Here is a 21,477-nt window from a genome sequence, read left to right on the forward strand (position 1 = left end):
GGCCTGCTGGAGGTCATTTTGCAGGGCGCTGGCAGTGCACCTCCTTGCACAAAGTCGGAGGTAGCGGTCCTGCTGCTGGGTTGTTGCCCTCCTACGGCCTCCTCCACGTCTCCTGATGTACTGGCCTGTCTCCTGGTAGCGCCTGCATGCTCTGGACACTACGCTGACAGACACAGCAAACCTTTTTGCCACAGTTCGCATTGATGTGCCATCCTGGATGAACTGCACTACCTGAGCCACTTGTGTGGGTTGTAGACTCCGTCTCATGCTACCACTAGAGTGAGAGCACCGCCAGCATTCAAAAGTGACCAAAACATCAGCCAGGAAGCATAGGAACTGAGAAGTGGTCTGTGGTCACCACCTGCAGAATCACTCCTGTTTTGGGGGGTGTCTTGCTAATTGCCTATAATTTCCACCTTTTGTCTATTCCATTTGCACAACAGCATGTGAAATTTATTGTCAATCAGTGTTGCTTCCTAAGTGGACAGTTTGATTTCACAGAAGTGTGATTGACTTGGAGTTACATTGTGTTGTTTAAGTGTTCCCTTTATTTTTTTGAGCAGTGTATATACACACACACATACACATATATATATACACATAGATATTTTTATATATAAATATATACAGTGCATTCGGAAAGTATTCAAACACCTTGACTTTTTCAACATTTGTTACGTTACAGCCTTATTCTAAAATTGATTAAATTACTTTTTTCCCTCATCAATCTACACACATTACCCCATAATGACAAAGCAAAAACAGGTTATTAGAAGCTTTTGCAGGTAGCCTAGTAGTTAGAGCGTTGGGCAAGTAACCAAAAGGTCACTGGTTCAAATACCCGAGTCAACAAGGTGAAAAATCTGTCGATATGCCCTTGAGGAAGGCACTTAACCCTAATTTGCTCCATGGGCACTGTACTACTATGACTGACCCTGTAAAACAACACATTTCACTGCAGTGTGTGAATTCAGTGTGAATATTTAAATTTTTAAGAGGATCTGATTGAATAGAGCCCTAAGTCAACATATTACACCGTTTCAGTGGCCATGGGGTCACATTTATTCTATGTAGCTAATACTGAAGGGTTATGGCATCTTCTTCCTGAGCATACACCGTTGATGGTTCGCATAAATGGTATCTATGTATGTGATCAACAACGGAACAATAAAGCAATTTAGAGGCATATAATGCACATATAGACCTCCTATATGCATGATGGATATGGGAGTGGCAATACATGTACAGTACCAGTCTAAAGTTTGGACATCTACTCATTCCAGGGTTTTTCTTTATTTGGACAATTTTCCACATTGCAGAATAATAATGAAGACATCCAAACTATGAAATAACACATATGGAATCATGTAGTAACCAAAAAAGTGTTAAACAAATCAAAATATATTTTATATTCTTTAAAGTAGCCACCTTTTGCCTTGATGACAGCTTTGCACCCTTGGCATTCTCTCAACCAGCTTCATGAGGTAGTCACCTGGAATGCATTTCAATTAACAGGTGTGTCTTGTTAAAAGTTAATTTGTGGAATTTTTTTCCTTCTTAATGCATTTGAGCCAATCAGTTGTGTTGTGACAAGGTATGGGTGGTACACAGAAGATAGCCCTATTTGGTAAAAGACCAAGTCTATATTATGTCAAGAACAGCTCAAATAAGCAAAGAGAAACGACAGTCCAAGAACTTTGAAAGTTTCTTCAATTGCAGTCGCAAAAACCATCAAGCGCTATGAAACTGGCTCTCATGAGGACTGCCACAGGAAAGGAAGACTCACAGTTACCTCTGCTGCAAAGGATAAGTTCATTAGAGTTACCAGCCTCAGAAATTGCAGCCCAAATAAATGCTTCAGAGTTCAAGTAATAGACATCTCAACATCAACTGTTCAGAAGAGACTGCGTGAATCAGGCCTTCATGGTCGAATTGCTGCAAAGAAACCAGTACTAAAGGACACCAATAAGAAGAAAATACTTGCGTGGCCCAAGAAACATGAGCAATGGACATTAGACCGATTGAAGTATGTCCTTTGGTCTGATGAGTCTAAATGTGAGATTTTTGGTTCATTCAAGACTGTTGGAAAAGCATTCCTCATGAAGCTGGTTGAGAGAATGCCAAGAATGTGCAAAGCTGTGATCAAGGCAAAGGGTGGCTACTTTGATTAATATAAAATCAAAAATATATTTAGATTTTGTTTAACACTTTTTTGGTTACTACATGATACCATATGTGTTATTTCATAGTTTTGATGTCTTCACTATTATTCTACTATGTAGAAAATAGTCAAAATAAAGAAAAACCCTTTAATGAGCAGGTGTGTCCAAACTTTTGACTGGTACTGTATATACATGAATATTATGTACAGGCATAATTCAAAGATACAGTACTCACATATGAACAGTACATAGCGCCATCAATAACAAACTAATCCTGTACATCACATCACATGTAAAAATCTATCGAGTAATTGGCAGTAAACTTGTGATCATGCATCTGATATACATTATGTACAAAAAATCCATAGAATGAGAAAAACATTGGCATGAATACTATGGTTCCCCTCCTATATTCTACAGCTGCCCTTAGCAGTCTGAAATGAATGTAAATTGATTGGTGCACCTCATCACAGAAATATCAAAGAAATGCTTCACATTTTATGACCAGGAAAAAAGCTCAATGGATTCATCTGGGACCGTAAAATACTAACATTTATCATATACTTTCAAACTACACAGACCATCCATTATTAACAGCTCAACCAATCTGAAGGGCAGACCAATGTGTTCTGAACTTGCTCTAAATTTGGAAAGAGAGAATGGAAGAATAGCCTACATAGATCAATAGGGTTCACTCTGCTCTGTCTCTGTAAAAGATATGCTCAATAATGGTAAGTGTTCCAGAAAACATGACAAAAACAGTAACGATACATATTCCTTACTATCTAGGCAAAATTCATGTTGTCCCAGCCACTTTGAGATCAGCATCAACAATCACCCCTTAAAACAAGACCCACACACCTTAATTTCCACCATCAAGACCACGTGGCGGTAAACGTAACCTTTTCTTCCTAACACCTTTCCATGCACTTCCATGATTACGTTAAGTTAAGGACTTTGTGTCTGATTTGGTTATATTTGTCATTTAACTGTTGAGGAAGCTTGCAAGTAAGCATTGCATTGCACGGTTTACGTTATATCCTGTGCATATCACAAATAAACATTGATTTGATTACTGTTACCTTTGGCTGGACTTGCCTAACCTACAACATTGTCATAGTTGCAAAACCATTTCCCTTCCAGTCCATGGGGACTTGGTCAGGGCCTGTTAAGGTGCTTTAGGGAAGCCAAAAAGTATGTGGGTAATGAAATCAGTGCTGTGTTACAAAGTGCAACAGTTTTGTCCTTCATGGATACTGGCCTCTCTCTCTGTCACTTTTCACACAGCACTAAAGCCCAGTCTGGTCTGTGTAAGCAGGTGTGGCCCAATGTAATCAACCTCTATTGATCTGTAGAGCTGGAGACAGGTTGGCCCTGGGAGACGGTGTCCATGTGTCCGTGCCTAGGGGCATCCAGGCCCCAGGCTCCGGGGAAAAGCCCGATGGTGAAGCCCGCAGCGGGGAGAGAGAGCCTTTAGGCAGTGCCGGCAGCTGACCAGCACCCCCACTGGAGAGAGAAATGCCTCAGGGCCGATGGAATCTGCCAAGGCACAGGGAAACAGACACTGTTGGATCAGAACTGCAGTATGCACCTTATAGCACACTGTTACTAGGCCTAAATCAAACAGCAGTTTATCTTGTGTGACTCATAATGAAGTGTAATGGCTGGGGATCAATAACGTTCAAGTTGTCATTACCTGGTAAATTGCTTGCTTTCTTCATGAACTTCCATCTCTTTGCTTTTGAACTCATTCAGTTCTTTACGGATAGCAGCCTGAGGGAATATAAACATTCAGTTCTATATGGATAGCAGCCTGAGGGAATATAAACATTCAGTTCTATATGGATAGCAGCCTGAGGGAATATAAACATTCAGTTCTATATGGATAGCAGCCTGAGGGAATATAAACATTCAGTTCTATATGGATAGCAGCCTGAGGGAATATAAACATTCAGTTCTATATGGATAGCAGCCTGAGGGAATATAAACATTCAGTTCTATACGGATAGCAGCCTGAGGGAATATAAACATTCAGTTCTATATGGATAGCAGCCTGAGGGAATATAAAAATTCAGTTCTTTATTGATAGCAGGATTCATAGATTAATTGTCAAATTTATGGATTCATTGTCAAACTATCAGACCATCAATAGCTTTAGACAGGCAACATATTTAATATAACTGAAGATGAAATGGTATATAACTCATTATCTGTGAATAATATATTTATAGCATTGTTCAGGTAGCTGGAATACACGAGGAAGAAAATGCTACAAAAAGTTTTTTAATTATGCCTTTTTATAACCTCTCTTATTCCAAGTATTTAATGGCATTGTGAATGTCAAGTGTTTTAGTCGCTTTAGCAATAACATTATACAGTAGGAGTCTGGAACCCACTTTGTCAGCTGGCGTGAGCCTGGCCCAGGGCTTGTCTGCGCGACGGTCATAGTCCTTAGCATCTGTGCACTCCACGTACTCATTGAAGCGCAGAATCCGCCGAGCCACCAGCTCTGCTACTGTCGGCCTCACACTCAACTATACAAACACACAAAATATACAGAGTGGACAAAACATTAGGAACAACTGCTTTTTCCATGACATACTGACCAGGTGAATCCAGGTGAAAGCTATGATCCCTTATTGATGTCACTTGTTAAATCCACTTCAGTGAGTGTGGCTGAAGGGGAGGAGACATGTTGAAGAAGGACTAAGCCTTGAGACAATTGAGACATGGATTGTGTATGTGTGCCATTAAGAGGGTGAAAGACCAAGACAAAAGATTGAAGTGCCTTTGAACGGGGTATGGTAGTAGGTGCCAGGTGCATCAGTATGTGTCAAGAACTGCAACGTTGCTTGGTGTGTATCAAGAATGGTCCACCACCCAAAGGACATACAGCCAACTTGACACAACTGTGGGAAGCATTGGAGTCAACATGGGCCAGCATCCCTGTGGAACGCTTTCGACACCTTGTAGAGTCCATGCCCTGACGAATTGAAGCTGTTTTGAGGGGGTGTTCCTAATGTTTGGCATACTCAGTGTAAGTAGCCAGTGATTGACAACTGTAAAGTGTGACTTCTAGACAAGACAGCTGCGGCATGGGAGATGGATAGAGAGTTGTTGGAAGAGTTTAAGTCCTTCCACAATGCCATACAGGAGCATTGTGTTGAAACTACACTCCAGTTCTCATTATATCTAAGGTCAAGCAGTGTTGGCCTAACCCTGGAAAATTCCCTCTTCCCCCTGCCACCACAGGGGCGAGCAATCAGAGGAATTTCAAGCAGCCTGATACTACACTGAAGCATGCTTCTCACACAAAGCTGGAATGCCCTACAGTATGCACTGTGGCAACTGAGTCATACAGTTGCTGAATTTTGGCTTGTCAAAAAACTCTAAAATGATGAGTTTGTTATTTTCTATTATACTTTTTGAAACAATGGAATAAACACAATAATCTGCCTCCACCTTCAATGTGGGTTCTGAATGTGACCATGTGTGCACCCCCTCACGTTGTATAACCCTAAATGAGTTTGACATTTGTTTGGTAATTCATAAATTAAGAAATTGTTTGGTAATTCAGTCAATGAGATTGACATTTTATTGGTAATTCAGAAACTAAGACGTTATCTGGTAATTCAGTGAATGAGTTTGAAATGTGTTTGGTTCCAGTTTATTCAGTTCCGGTTATGTCCACCAGATGGATATGTGTACCACAAATATCAACACAAGTCATCAGACATAAAATCAATGAGATGCAGACATTCAGCAGGCTTACCTAAACATAGAATAAATGACAGTACCTTTCGGGAGAGCCTCCTTTTAATCTCTTGTATGGCTTCATGTTGATCAGCATCATTTGTCTCTGCAGTGAAATTAAAAAGAAGTTGTAAGTTGGCTGGGGTGGTACTTTACTACCCAATATAGCGATTATTCATTGAGCAATGTGGTCATCTACAAATGGATGGAAAAGATAGATCTGGAAATTATACGGTGCTTATCTTTCCAATTGATGTTGGAGTGTGCCTTATGGCTACATCTACAAAACAGATGTCCTGGAATATGGAATTATCTCAACAGAAGTCTGCTTTTGAGGTCTGAAAACATCTTACAAACTTTGATTTTAGAGTTGTATTTTGTTAACCATACATAGTCAACCCTTTAAACCCAAGCCCAGCATAGACCATTGTTCTATTCTTCAACAGGTAGTTGTTGAGAGTCTAACAGATGTGCATAGCGTCCCTGAGAGGCTATGCGACCTTCGCCGTTAGCGGTTCCGCTGGAGGGCTACTCATCTGCTTTCAATAAGGCAACAGCCAGTTAACGGTTCTCTCTCTTAGCCACATGTATTATGATTCCACCATAAAGATCTCATAAATAATGCAGTAACACCCAAGCAAGATGACAACAACAAAATGGCCCCCTTTCACTGCTTCCTGTTTAATAGACAGGAAGTCTCCATGTGAACATTGACCGTATTACAGGAACATGTTTGTGCCTGTTCATCAACTGGTATTAGGATTTTTCTGTGAAGTGTTCCGATGCACTTCAGATAAAGTTTGATTTGATTAGAACAAAGTTAGCTTCTAGCAGATATAGAGAATGATCAGGTAAACATACATGTAGGATCTTTATTTGAGCCAGTTTGCTACAGCAGGAAAATAATCCTGCAGCAACAGAAAATGTGCATCCTCATGTGGATTACACTTAATAGACACTTTTCTAGGGGTTGATACATTTTTCGTAAGGGAAAATCAATCAGAAGTTTCAAAGTGGAAATTACAAACTTCAGAAACCTTTTAAAACCTAATATGCACTAAGTTCTACTGCAACTGGGTGATCAAGTTAAGATTCTAGATCTGTAAAGAACACATTCCTATTGACTTTTATCCTGCCATTCTCTGACCAACATTGTTTTAACTGTCTGGCACAATAAGAGCTCAAGATGTTGTCCTCTCAAATTGTTTTATTTTGACTGGTCATACTCAATCTGGCGCAATGTGTTTCCCCACATTGATTTACTAACCAATAAACTGGGCAAGCAGATGGGCCATCAGTCGATAACTGGCCCCCTCCATATCAATGGACCACAGGAGGTACGTAGGCACCTTAATTGGGGAGAACTGGCTCGCGGTAATGGCTGGAGCGGTTTCAGTGGAATGGTATCAAATACATCAAACACATGGTTTAATGCCATTCCATTTGCGCCGTTCCAGCTATTATTATGAGCCGTCCACCACTCAGCACCCTCTACGGCAATGCACCAATAGACTTTGATACACAACTATCCAAGCCAGAAGAACAACTTCACCTTAGTCTTGGATTCTAGCCGGGCTAATTCTTTCACATACAATGTCTTCTAATGAAAACCTGTAAGGCTAATTCATTCACATACAACCTCTCCTTATGAAAACCTATAAGGCTAATTTCTACACTACCGGTCAAAAGTTTTAGAACACCTACTCATTCAAGGGTTTTTCTTTAGTTTTACTATTTTCTACATTGTAGAATAATAGTGAAGACATCAAAACTATGAAATGACACATATGGAATCATGTAGTAACCAAAAAAGTGTTAAACAAATCAAAGGATATTTTACATTTGAGATTCTTCAAATAGCCACACTTTGCCTTGATGACAGCTTTGCACACTCTTGGCATTCTCTCAACCAGCTTCACTTGGAATGCTTTTCCAACAGAGTTGTTGACCACTTGTTGGCTGCTTTTCCTTCACTCTGTGGTCCGACTCATCCCAAACCATCTCAATTTGGTTGAGGTCGGGGATTGTGGAGGACAGGTCATCTGATGCAGCACTCCATCACTCTCCTTCTCTGTAAAATAGCCCTTACACAGCCTGGAGGTATTTTGGGTCAATGTCCTGTTGAAAAACAAATGATAGTCCCACTAAGCCCAAACCAGCTGGGATGGCGTATTGCTGCAGAATGCTGTGGTAGCCATGCTGGTTAAGTGTGCCTTGAATTCTAAATAAATCAGTGTCACCAGCAATGCACCCCCACACCATAACACCTCCTTCTCCAAGCTTTACGGTTGGAAATACAGAGCAGATTATCCGTTCACCCACAGCATGTCTCACAAAGACACGAAGGTTGGAACCAAAAATCTCCAATTTGGACTCCAGACCAAAGGACAGATTTCCACTGGTCTAATGTCCATTGCTTGTGTTTCTTGGCCCAGGCAAGTCTTTTCTTCTTATTGGTGTCCTTTAGTAGTGGTTTCTTTGCAGAAATTCGACCATGAAGGCCTGATTCACAGTCTCCTCTGAACAGTTGATGTTGAGATGTCTGTTACTTGAACTCTGAAGAATTTATTTGGGCTGTAATTTCTGAGGCTGGTAACTCTAATGAACATATCCTCTGCAGCAGAGGTAATTCTGGGTCTTCCATTCCAGTGGCGGTCCTCATGAGAGCCAGTTTCATCCTAGCGCTTGATGGTTTTTGCGACTGCACCTGAAGAAAAACTTTCAGTTCTTGAAATATTCCATATTGACTGACCTTCATGTCTTAAAGTAATGATGGAATGTCGTTTCTATTTGCTTATTTGAGCTGTTCTTGCCATAATATGGACTTGGTCTTTTACCAAATAGGGCTATCTTCTGTATACCACCCCTACCTTGTCACAACACATCTGATTGGTTCAAACGCATTAAGAAGGAAAGAAATTCCACAAATTAACTTTTAACAAGGCACACCTGTTAATTGAAATGCATTCCAGGTGACTACCTCATGAAGCTGGTTGAGAGAACGCCAAGTGTGTGCAAAGCTGTCATCAAGGCAAAGGGTGGCTATTTGAAGAATCTCAAATATAAAATATATTTTGATTTGTTTAACACTTTTTTGATTACTACATGATTCCATATGTGTTATTTCATAGTTTGGATGTCTTCATTATTATTCTGCAATGTGGAAAATAGTCAAACTAAAGAAAAACCCTGGAATGAGTAGGTGTTCTAAAACTTTTGACCGGTAGTGTACACCGTCTCCTTATGAAAACCTGTAAGGCTAATTCATACACCGTCTCCTTATGAAAACCCGTAAGGCTAATTCATACACCGTCTCCTTATGAAAACCCGTAAGGCTAATTCATACACCGTCTCCTTATGAAAACCCGTAAGGCTAATTCATACACCGTCTCCTTATGAAAACCCGTAAGGCTAATTCATACACCGTCTCCTTATGAAAACCCGTAAGGCTAACTCATACACCGTCTCCTTATGAAAACCCGTAAGGCTAATTCATACACCGTCTCCTTATGAAAACCCGTAAGGCTAACTCATACACTGTCTCCTTATGAAAACCTGTAAGGCTAATTCATACACCGTCTCCTTATGAAAACCCGTAAGGCTAATTCATACACCGTCTCCTTATGAAAACCCGTAAGGCTAATTCATACACCGTCTCCTTATGAAAACCCGTAAGGCTAATTCATACACCGTCTCCTTATGAAAACCTGTAAGGCTAATTCATACACCGTCTCCTTATGAAAACCTGTAAGGCTAACTCATACACCGTCTCCTTATGAAAACCTAACTATATACTCTAGGTTCTGTTAGTCGCTTTGGATGAAAGTCATGCGCACATGCATTTTTCCCGGGACTACCTCAATCCAGCCATTATTATGAGCCATCTTCCACTCAGCAGCCTCCACTGCAATGCAACATTAGACCTTGATGCACAATCCAGAATAACAACTTATTATGAGCCGACCATATTAATGGCTAGATTGAGGTAGTCCCGGGAATCGAACCAACTATCCTGGCATTGCAAACTAGAGGACCACTAGTCTAGCATCAACCTTTGAGTGAATGGGATAACGTCATCAGCCTATTAAGGTCATGTGGAACTGAACTGATCTATAATGACCAAAGACAAACAGGGACTGGGGCCAGTGTGGTCCTATTTGTCTGTGGTCTAACTGGGGCCAGTGTGGTCCTGTCTGTCTGTGGTCTGACTGGGGCCAGTGTGGTCATGTCTGTCTGTGGTCTGACTGGGGCCAGTGTGGTCCTGTCTGTCTGTGGTCTGACTGGGGCCAGTGTGGTCCTGTCTGTCTGTGGTCTGACTGGAGCCAGTGTGGTCCTGTCTGTCTGTGGTCTGACTGGGGCCAGTGTGGTCCTGTCTGTCTGTGGTCTGACTGGGGCCAGTGTGGTCCTGTCTGTCTGTGGTCTGACTGGGGCCAGTGTGGTCATGTCTGTCTGTGGTCTGACTGGGGCCAGTGTGGTCATGTCTGTCTGTGGTCTGACTGGGGCCAGTGTGGTCATGTCTGTCTGTGGTCTGACTGGGGCCAGTTTGTTCCTGTCTGACTGGGGCCAGTGTGGTCCTGTCTGTCTGTGGTCTGACGAGCCAGTGTGGTCCTGTCTGTCTGTGGTCTGACTGGGGCCAGTGTGGTCCTGTCTGTCTGTGGTCTGACTGGGGCCAGTGTGGTCCTGTCTGTCTGTGGTCTGACTGGGGCCAGTGTGGTTCTGTCTGTCTGTGGTCTGACTGGGGCCAGTGTGGTCCTGTCTGTCTGTGGTCTGACTGGGGCCAGTGTGGTCCTGTCTGTCTGTGGTCTGACTGGAGCCAGTGTGGTCCTGTCTGTCTGTGGTCTGACTGGGGCCAGTGTGGTCCTGTCTGTCTGTGGTCTGACTGGAGCCAGTGTGGTCATGTCTGTCTGTGGTCTGACTGGGACCAGTTTGTTCCTGTCTGACTGGGGCCAGTGTGGTGCAGTCTGTGGTGCAGTCTATGGTGCTGTCCGTCTGTGGTGCTGTCCGTCTGTGGTGCTGTCCGTCTGTGGTGCTGTCCGTCTGTGGTGCTGTCCGTCTGTGGTGCTGTCCGTCTGTGGTGCTGTCCGTCCGTGATCACTCACGTTTCAGAATGTTCCTCTGCTCCAGTTCCTCAGTACTGGGCCTCTGACTAAGTCGTCTGTGAGGGACAGAGAGGGAGAAGGAGGTGAGACAACACCACTGTGATTTGTTACCCAACAGCTTTGTAGCACTAGGATCATTTTAAGTCCCTTAGATGAAAGATGATTTTAGTGCTACCAAATTTTCAGGAATCTCACACCAGAACAGTTATTTCAGATTAGATACAATCTTGATGACAAACACATACTGTAGGTTTTGGAGACTTGGCTCCATCACAACTCATTATTCTATCCACAACTTTAATAGCCCAGGGTAATGTTATCAACCCCCCCACTGATGAGTGGAATCTTAGAAGAAGCCTCGGGTTTTACCCACAGCAAGGCATGCCGGGTCTTCTGGAGTGGTGGATCCCAAAGCTAGAGACACCTACTGCTGCTTCAGACAGTGGTGTGTGTCAGTGTTTCCTCTGGAAACATGTGTAGCAGTGGGGGAAAAAGGAGTGAGGGGAAAAGGTTGCGAGGGGAAAAGGTTGCGGAGGGGAGTGGGTCCCTCCTTTAATTTTTATGTAGAAGGACTGAGGAGCTCAGTTCTGGTAACTTTTTAAAAGGATTAATTCAAATAATTATGCTGACAGCATCTAAAATAGAATTTCCACCTCCAGAAATTAGCCCAATAACACATTAGTAAAATGATTTTAACATATTGGGCCTTGTACAGTATATAGCCTATGCATGGTCCATATTACCAGCTATGCTATTAGCAATAAACATTATCCCCTTTAGCCCAACTGATGCTGCCAAGCACAAATAAATAGGCTGAAGCATGGGTTTGCCTATCTGCATTTACCCTATTGGGCTAATCATTAGCCAGATCTCAAATGTGATCTTTTAACTAGTTATCATATTGATTCATTTTATGTCCCAAAAAACTTGCATAAACACTGAATATAATGTAGGCCTACCTGTTAGGGTAACTTAGGGTAACTTGCCACCTGGGGTAAAAAGCCCCCTGCCTGTACTTCTCACAGAAACCACTTCATGTCACAATTTTCCCCCCAACACTTACCCTGTTTCCACTACTCTTGCTCAACAAAAAATATTATCACTCATCACAATTTTTGTATGTCATTCCAAATAAATTATTTTGAGGTAGAGGCCTACAACTAACCAGTGTTACATTTAGCCCCACTCTCCCCTATGCACACTGTGAATTGCGGAGTGGTAATGTGTAACCATGCGTCTGTTAAAAACCCCAGGTTTAAAATGGCGTATTCCGTGCATATTTATGAGTTGAGAAATAAATAAAGTAGGAATGGAAAGCTGGGATTCCCAAACAAAAGCCATTAAAACTGTTGTTTTCACGATTGCAAGAATTGTTGTGCATTGACTACTTGTCAGAATGCATGTTTCCCTCCTTGTGGCACTTATAACATGAATGCACCACGAGAGGAATATTTATTTATCCGACTAGGTAAATAGATTTATCTAGCCGACTAGGTAAATAGATAAACTATTCTACTATGGGGTTGTTCGATTTTTCTATTAATTGTTCGTTTTGTTTTCACAGGAATTCATGTTCCATTGTTGCGTGGCGGCAATGATTTTGCCGTTGCGCAGCACCACAGGAAAATGAGTGCAGCGGAAACACCGGTGTGTGTGTGTCTGTGTGTGTATATGTGCATGACTCCAGGGGTGTACTCTGTACCTCACTAGCTTGGAGTGAATCTGCTGGCGGAGTTCCTGCCTCTCGGTCTCAGAGGTACGAGGCAGGATGTTCTTTTCCTCCAGCTCTCTCTTGCTGGGCCGGTTGCCAAGTCTGATGGCCAGGGTGTCCCTGCGGCGGATCTTACTGGCTAGAGAGCCTACAAAACCAATAATAATCATGTAAATCCAGCTAGCCCCCCAGTTTTATACTGTAGGAAAGTGTTCTGTGCAGACATATAATAGTACATATAAAACCTCCCAGAAAGAAACACAAGAAGTGACATTGTTTTCAATTGTGTTTTGGTTGTTTCTAGTCCATGTTTCTAGTCTCGTTTCAAGGGTGTTTTCCTTATTTCTAGCACTGTAAAAGTGAAATCTAAGCAAGCCTAAATATCTTATAGAGGGATAATTCACTTAAAATGTATTTTTTAGTTTTTTTACCAAGCTAAATTTTCTCACATCATTGGCAAATAATTTGTTGTTGTTAATTAAAATAAGCAAAATTAAGAAATGTTTCAAGATATTTTACCTTAAGACGATTCAAATATCTTGGTTAATAAAATAAAATAAGCAAAAAGATCTTCCGTAAGATAATTTAGCTTGGTAAGAAAAGAACAACACTTATTTGAAGTGAATTATCTCTCAATATAAGATATTTATGCTTGCTTAGATTTCACTTTTTGCAGTGAGTGCACTAGTGGCTATGGATTAATTTGTTGCAAAGGCTGTACAGCATAAATGAAGACTGACTGACTAAAGGCTAGAATACAATTAGCTGTAAGCTTCTATATCTGCGACGGATTCCTTACTTGTGGTATACTCGTCCTCGTCATCCTCGTCCTCTTCTTCGTCTCGGTAGAGGATGGGCCCATCTGAGTCGGAGTCGCTGACTGTGGAGTGGTAGTCAGACTCCGTAGTGCTGTCTGGGATGACTGTAACCTCTGGGCTCTCCAGGTTAACACTGTGGAGCTTCTCACCAATCCCATTGGTAGGCCTGGAATCATATCATCAAAACTCTGATAAAGCGTTCTTACTTGATTGATTCTTGTCTATTGATTGATTTATCATGTCCATTGTTGTCCTTGTTGCATAATGGAAAACGGTGATTAAAAAATCAGATGAAGGGTGTATAGACCAAAACGCTGGTGAAAACAGGCCTTTTCTTTCCCAAAAGGTTTTTCCTCATGAACCTGGCATCATGCAAGATAAACTATCCTCTTTCCAATGGTTGAAGGCATACATCACAGACAGGGTTCTGTGACTTACAGCAGGGGTTCCCAAACTTTTCACTCAAGCCCCCCTTCCAGCATTGGGGAACATCCCACGCATGACCAAGTGCAATACCCCTGGGAAATGATCCAGCTTCTCTGGGAGAATAAGTGTATATCAGTAAATTATACAGTACAATATTCCACACAGAATAGCTTTTTACACTGCTGTGCTGTCTTCTGAATCTGCAGTACTGTTTAACTCCCAATGCTGCTAACCATCAAGCTGGAAAACACTGACAATGAGGGAACAATGTTGTTATTGGGTAGGTTGTCACACCATGCTCCATCCCGTCATCCTGTTGGAACTGTCTGATCCATTTACACGTGCAGTAAGACTTACATCATGCCTTCAATGGAGTTTTGTAAAGGATACTGTATTATTATGGTAATCGTGATTGCGGTAAAGAGCTTTCCCACCAATACCACCTAATTTCATTCCAAAGTTTCGCAAGAGCAATCATGATGTAAGACACCCTTTTATTTTCTTCAGTTACTACCAGCATGGGTCAAATATATAACTCAACTACTTTCAAATACTTGAAATGCGCTTGATTTAATTGGCCTGGTTTGATAGAACCAATGGAATGATCCCAAAAGTGCAGAATTCAAGCTACATCAAGTGTACCTCATATACTTTGAAATATTTATGTGTTTGACCCAGGTCTGCTTCACTTTATGAACTCAGACCTGCTATATGGACCCAAAGTGCACAACTCAAAAGCCTTGTAGCAGGAGACAGCTAGAACTAGTTTCCCTTCCATTCCTGCATGTACAATATGACGGAGTGTGTTTCCCGCATACAGATGTAAGATCTTAATTTGAGCCAGTTTGCTACAGCAGGAAAAGAATCTTGCAGCAACAGGAAATGTGAAATATTATGTGGATTATAATTAATGGACATTTTTGTAGGGGTTGATACATCTTTCGTAAGGGATAATCAAGTCTGACATTTCTAAGTGGAAATTACAAACTTCAGAATACTTTTTAATCCTCAAGTACACTATAAGTTTAAAATGTCCTGCATTGTAAGAAAGTTCTCAAGTAACAGGGTGATCAAATTAAGACCCTATATCTGTAGCAGGATGCTCATGATTAACAAGGCCATGCTTAAATCAGATGCGTCTCAAAACTCTCAACCTTTTCTGATAAATGTCGTTCTGTGAGATGATGAACGAACATTGCCATGCCTCAATATAGATTTTCAGCAAGCATCTGTTCAGCTGCTCCAGTAGGTGTTTGGAGTACAGTAGCTAGCAGAATACCACAGTACAGCCTGGGAACATACTTCAAAAATAATGAAACTTCAACTATATGGTTCTGTCTGCAAGAATGTTCATACAATATAAATGTCATTCTAATTCTGTTGTTCATACCCTTATGAAGTGGCTTTGTGGCATTGCTGAACAATAACATTTTCTGTGCTGTTTTTTCTCTGTCTGAAACCCCATAAAATGGCTTTTCTGCACTAGAGACATACCTCAGATTTTTCTCTAAGTCATGGTCTTCGTCCCCCGACTGTTGCTCATGGTCACCTCCATCTTTCCCAGTCCCCAGGGCTTCCTCCGTGGAGCTCTCGTTTTGAGACTCAGTGAAGGAAGTGTCCTCAGTGGTGCTGTTGACAAGGGGCGCTTTCTCTCCAGGGTCCTGAGGGCCAGCACCTGAGGCATTGTCTTTATCCACCCCAGGCAGAGAGGAGTCATCCTGAGCAGCAGGCCTGCCATCTGGGCCAGAAGAGGGATCCTCCTTACCCCCCTGGTTCCCATCCCCAGGACCCGTGAGCCATCTTTCACCTGGTAGGCTGTCTGTGTCTGGGGAGGCCTTGGGGGCTCCAGAGAAGCGGGAAGGGTCAGTTGCAAGTTGGAGCTCGCGCTTGTTGGTCTTCTCTGTCCCGGTTGGATTGGCAGGCCTGTCCTTCGAGATCTTTCTGGTACACGGTGTGGACGATGAGGAGGATGAGGACTGGGCAGTGGTCTTGGATGTGCCTCCAGTTTTCTTAGGATGAGAGGATTTGGCTAAGAGGAGAGGAAACTGCATTAGGTTTATTTTAAACAACAGCAAAAACTGGCTGATGTCCTGTTGTATTTTATGCGCTTTTGTTTTTGCTGTCATTTTAAATGACGAGCCTAGGGACTTCAGACATGAGCCTTTTGTTTAAATCTGGAACATTAACAGTCAATGATATAACAAATATATATATACGTTCTATAGAATGTTGTGGTCATGTGATAGAAATAGAAGAGTAAGATAATAATAATAATAATAATAATAATAATAATAATAATAATAGTTTGGGTGTATTATAAGCACGCATTTTTTGCATATCCCAACTCTCCCTCCCTCCCTCTCCTTGAGACACTCTCGGAGAGTGGGGTCACGGCCAGGGTCAGGGTAAGATTATTAGTGGCTGTGAAAGAGTTCGCATTGTGGACAGAGTTCGCATTGTGGACAGAGTTCGCATTGTGGACAGAGTTCGCATTGTGGACAGAGTTCGCATTGTGGACAGAGTTCGCATTGTGGACAGAGTTCGCATTGTGGACAGAGTTCGCATTGTGGACAGAGTTCGCATTGTGGACAGAGTTCGCATTGTGGACAGAGTTCGCATTGTGGACAGAGTTCGCATTGTGGACAGAGTTCGCATTGTGGACAGAGTTCGTATTGTGGACAGAGGTCGTATTGTGGACAGAGTTCGTATTGTGGACAGAGTTCGTATTGTGGACAGAGGTCGTATTGTGGACAGAGGTCGTATTGTGGACAGAGGTCGTATTGTGGACAGAGTTCGCATTGTGGACAGAGTTCGCATTGTGGACAGAGTTCGTATTGTGGACAGAGTTCGTATTGTGGACAGAGTTCGTATTGTGGACAGAGTTCGTATTGTGGACAGAGTTCGTATTGTGGACAGAGGTCGTATTGTGGACAGAGTTCGTATTGTGGACAGAGGTCGTATTGTGGACAGAGGTCGTATTGTGGACAGAGGTCGTATTGTGGACAGAGGTCGTATTGTGGACAGAGTTCGTATTGTTGACAGAGGTCGTATTGTGGATAGAGGTATTTGTATTTGTAGTTATTATGGATCCCCATTAGCTGCTGCTAAGGCTGCAGCTACTGTTCCTGGGGCAAAATTAAGGCAGTTATACAATTTTAAAAACATGACAAAACATTCACAACATATTTCACAACCCATTAAGTGTGTGCCCTCAGGCTCCTACTCTACTACCACATACAGTTGAAGTCGGAAGTTTACATACACTTAGGTTGGAGTCATTAAAATTCGTTTTTCAACCACACCACATTTCTTGTTAACAAACTACAGTTTTGGCAAGTCAGTTAGGACATCTACTTTGTGCATGACACAAGTTATTTTTCCAAAAATTGTTTACAGACAGATTATTTCACTTACAATTCCCTGTATCACAATTCCAGTGGAGTAAGTTCAGATACACTAAGTTGACTGTGCCTTTAAACAGCTTGGAAAATTCCAGAAAATAATGTCATGGCTTTAGAAGCTTTTGATAGGCTAATTGACATCATTTGAGTCAATTGGAGGTGTACCTGTGGATGTATTTCAAGGCCTACCTTCAAACTCAGTGCCTCTTTGCTTGACATCATGGGAAAATCAAAAGAAATCAGCCAAGACCTCTGAAAATAAATGGTGGACCTCCACAAGTCTAGTTCATCTAGTTCATCTTTCCAAATGCCTGAAGGTACCACGTTCATCAGTAAAACAATAGTACGCAAGTATAAACACCATGGGATCACGTAGCCGTCATACCGCTCAGGAAGGAGACACGTTCTGTCTCCTAGAGATAAACGTACTTTGGTGTGAAAAGTGCAAATCATTCCAAGAAAAACAGCAAAGGACCTTGTGAAGATGCTGGAGGAAACAGGTACAAAAGTATCTATATCCACAGTAAAACAAGTCCTATATCGACATAACCTAAAAGGCCGCTAAGCAAGGAAGAAGCAACTGCTCCAAAACCGCCATAAAAAAGCCAGACTATGGTTTGCAACTGCACATGGGGACAAAGACTGTACTTTTTGGAGAAATGTCCTCTGGTCTGATGAAACACAAATAGAACTGTTTGGCCATAATGACCATCGTTATGTTTGGAGGAAAAAGGGGGAGGCTTGCAAGCAGAAGAACACCATCCCAACTGTGAAGCACGGGGGTGGCAGCATCATGTTGTTGGGGTGCTTTTCTGCAGGAGGGACTGGTGCACTTCACAAGATAGATGGCATCATGAGAAAATAAAATTGTGTGGATATATTGAAAAAGCATCTCAAGACATCAGTCAGGATGTTAAAGCTTGGTCGCAAATGGGTCTTCCAAATGGACAATGACCCCAAGCATACTTCCAAAATTGTGGCAAAATGGCTTAAGGACAACAAAGTCAAGGTATTGGAGTGGCCATCACAAAGCCCTGACCTCAATCCCATAGAACATTTGTGGGCAGAACTGGAAAAGCGTGTGCGAGCAAGGAGGCCTACAAACCTGACTCAGTTACACCAGCTCTGTAAGGAGGAATGGGCCAAAATTCACCCAACTTATTGTGGGAAGCTTGTGGAAGGCTACCTGAAACTTGTTACCCAAGTTAAGCAATTTAAAGGCAATGCTACCAAATACTAATTGAGTGTATGTAAACTTATGACCCACTAGGAATGTGATGACAGAAATAAAAGCTGAAATAAATCATTCTCTACTATTTTTCTGACATTTCACATTCTTAAAACAAAGTGGTGATCCTAACTGCCCTAAGACAGGACATTTTTACTAGGATTAAATGTCAGGAATTGTGAAAAACTGAATTTAAATCTCTTTGGATAAGGTGTTTGTAAACTGCCGACTTCACCTGCACATTTAAACTCAGTTTTTCACAATCCTGACATTTAATCCTAGTTCAAATGTCCTACCTGGATTATATTGGAGAGGCTTCCATTAAAGAACACCCTCTGTGTTCTGTTAGACAAGTAACTCTTTATCCACAATATAGCAGGGTGTGTAAAGCCATAACACATATGTTTTCCAGCAGCAGACTATGATCGTTAATGTCAAAAGACACACTGAAGTCTAGCAAAACAGCCCCCACAATCTTTTTAACATAAATTTCTCTCAGCCAATCATCAGTCATTTGTGTAAGTGCTGTGGTTGTTGAATGTCCTTCCCTATAAGCATACTGAAATTCTGTTGTCAATTTGTTTACTGTGAAATAGCATTGTATCTGGTCAAACACCATTTTTTCGAAAAGTTTACTAAGGTTTGGTAATAGGCCGATTGGTCGGCTATTTGAGCCAGTTAAAGGGCCTTTATTGTTCTTAGGTGAGAGAATGACTTTTGTTTCCCTCCAGGCCTGAGGGCACACACTTTATAGTAGGCTTAAATTGAAGATATGGCAAATGGGAGTGGCAATATCGTCCACTATTATCCTCAGTAAATTTCTTTCCCAGTTGTCAGACCACCAGTGGGTTGTCATTTTTGATAGACAACAATAATTTGTTCACCTCTTCCACAATCACTTTACGGAGTTAAATATTACTTGTCTTTCATAATTTTGTCAGATATACTTGAATGTGTAGTGTCATCGTTTGTTGCTGGCATGTCATGCCTAAATTTGCTAATCTGATTGAGCAATCTGATTCAATGAATGATGGAAGTGGGAATTTGCCTTTTTACCTCAAATTTCATTTAAGGTGCTCCAAAGGTCGTATTGCGGATAGGGGTCGTATTGCGGATAGGGGTCGTATTGCGGATAGGGGTCGTATTGCGGATAGGGGTCGTATTGCGGATAGGGGTCGTATTGCGGATAGGGGTCGTATTGCGGATAGGGGTCGTATTGCGGATAGGGGTCGTATTGCGGATAGGGGTCGTATTGCGGATAGGGGTCGTATTGCGGATAGGGGCCGTATTGCGGATAGAGGCCGTATTGCGGATAGAGGCCGTATTGCGGATGCAGGCCGTATTGCGGATAGAGGCCGTATAGCGGATGCAGGCCGTATTGCGGATGCAGGCCGTATTGCGGATAGAGGCCGTATAGCGGATAGAGGCCGTATAGCGGATGCAGGCCGTATAGCGGATGCAGGCCGTATAGCGGATGCAGGCCGTATTGCGGATAGAGGCCGTATAGCGGATAGAGGCCGTATAGCGGATAGAGGCCGTATAGCGGATAGAGGCCGTATAGCGGATAGAGGCCGTATAGCGGATAGAGGCCGTATTGCGGATAGAGGCCGTATTGCGGATAGAGGCCGTATAGCGGATAGAGGCCGTATTGCGGATAGAGGCCGTATAGCGGATAGAGGCCGTATAGCGGATAGAGGCCGTATTGCGGATAGAGGCCGTATTGCGGATAGAGGCCGTATAGCGGATAGAGGCCGTATTGCGGATGCAGGCCGTATTGCGGATAGAGGCCGTATTGCGGATAGAGGCCGTATAGCGGATAGAGGCCGTATAGCGGATAGAGGCCGTATAGCGGATAGAGGCCGTATTGCGGATAGAGGCCGTATTGCGGATAGAGGCCGTATTGCGGATAGAGGCCGTATTGCGGATGCAGGCCGTATTGTGGATAGAGGCCGTATAGCGGATAGAGGCCGTATAGCGGATAGAGGCCGTATTGCGGATAGAGGCCGTATAGCGGATAGAGGCCGTATTGCGGATAGAGGCCGTATTGCGGATAGAGGCCGTATTGCGGATGCAGGCCGTATTGCGGATAGAGGCCGTATAGCGGATGCAGGCCGTATTGCGGATAGAGGCCGTATAGCGGATAGAGGCCGTATTGCGGATAGAGGCCGTATAGCGGATAGAGGCCGTATAGCGGATAGAGGCCGTATAGCGGATAGAGGCCGTATAGCGGATAGAGGCCGTATTGCGGATAGAGGCCGTATAGCGGATAGAGGCCGTATAGCGGATAGAGGCCGTATTGCGGATAGAGGCCGTATTGCGGATAGAGGCCGTATTGCGGATAGAGGCCGTATTGCGGATAGAGGCCGTATTGTGGATACAAGCCGTATTGTGGATAAAGGTTGTATTGTGGATACACCATTTGGTAGATTTACAGAAGCTATTCAAAACCAAATGAACTACTGTCACTCAACAAGAGAGCAATGTGAACTCAATAAACTGCTGTCACTCAACAATAGAACAATGTGAACTCAATAAACTGTCACTCAACAAGAGAACAATGTGAACTCAATAAACTACTGTCACTCAACAAGAGAACAATGTGAACTCAATAAACTACTGTCACTCAACAAGAGAAAAATGCGAACTCAATAAACTGTCACTCAACAAGAGAACAATGTGAACTCAATAAACTGTCACTCAACAAGAGAACAATGTGAACTCAATAAACTACTGTCACTCAACAAGAGAACAATGTGAACTCAATAAACTACTGTCACTCAACAAGAGAACAATGTGAACTCAAACTACTGTCACTCAACAAGAGAACAATGTGAACTCAATAAACTGTCCCCAACGAGAACAATGTGAACTCAATAAAC

At 42.5% G+C, this 21,477-nt stretch overlaps 1 protein-coding gene across 4 annotated transcripts in view; it reads right to left on the minus strand.

Annotated features, from left to right (window-relative positions):
• Positions 1–207: 207 nt before the first annotated feature.
• Positions 208–21,477, minus strand: part of LOC129863410 (phosphatase and actin regulator 2-like) — a 74,943-nt gene continuing 53,673 nt past the window's right edge. For 2 of the 4 annotated variants that reach the window (XM_055935397.1, XM_055935388.1), the window contains exons 6-13: positions 15,464–15,998; positions 13,525–13,709; positions 12,717–12,873; positions 11,015–11,070; positions 5,960–6,021; positions 4,559–4,696; positions 3,859–3,935; positions 209–3,701 (exon numbers count right to left, since the gene is read on the minus strand). In XM_055935397.1, coding sequence (XP_055791372.1) covers positions 3,686–3,701; positions 3,859–3,935; positions 4,559–4,696; positions 5,960–6,021; positions 11,015–11,070; positions 12,717–12,873; positions 13,525–13,709; positions 15,464–15,998 — 1,226 coding nt within the window. In that variant the 3' untranslated portion in view covers positions 209–3,685. Of the gene's footprint in view, positions 3,702–3,858; positions 3,936–4,558; positions 4,697–5,959; positions 6,022–11,014; positions 11,071–12,716; positions 12,874–13,524; positions 13,710–15,463; positions 15,999–21,477 lie in introns of all 4 variants that reach the window. The other 2 variants (XM_055935380.1, XM_055935405.1) reach the window with 2 other exon arrangements.

This window comes from Salvelinus fontinalis, chromosome 1, assembly GCF_029448725.1.
Source record: "Salvelinus fontinalis isolate EN_2023a chromosome 1, ASM2944872v1, whole genome shotgun sequence".
NCBI classification, from domain to species: domain Eukaryota; kingdom Metazoa; phylum Chordata; class Actinopteri; order Salmoniformes; family Salmonidae; genus Salvelinus; species Salvelinus fontinalis.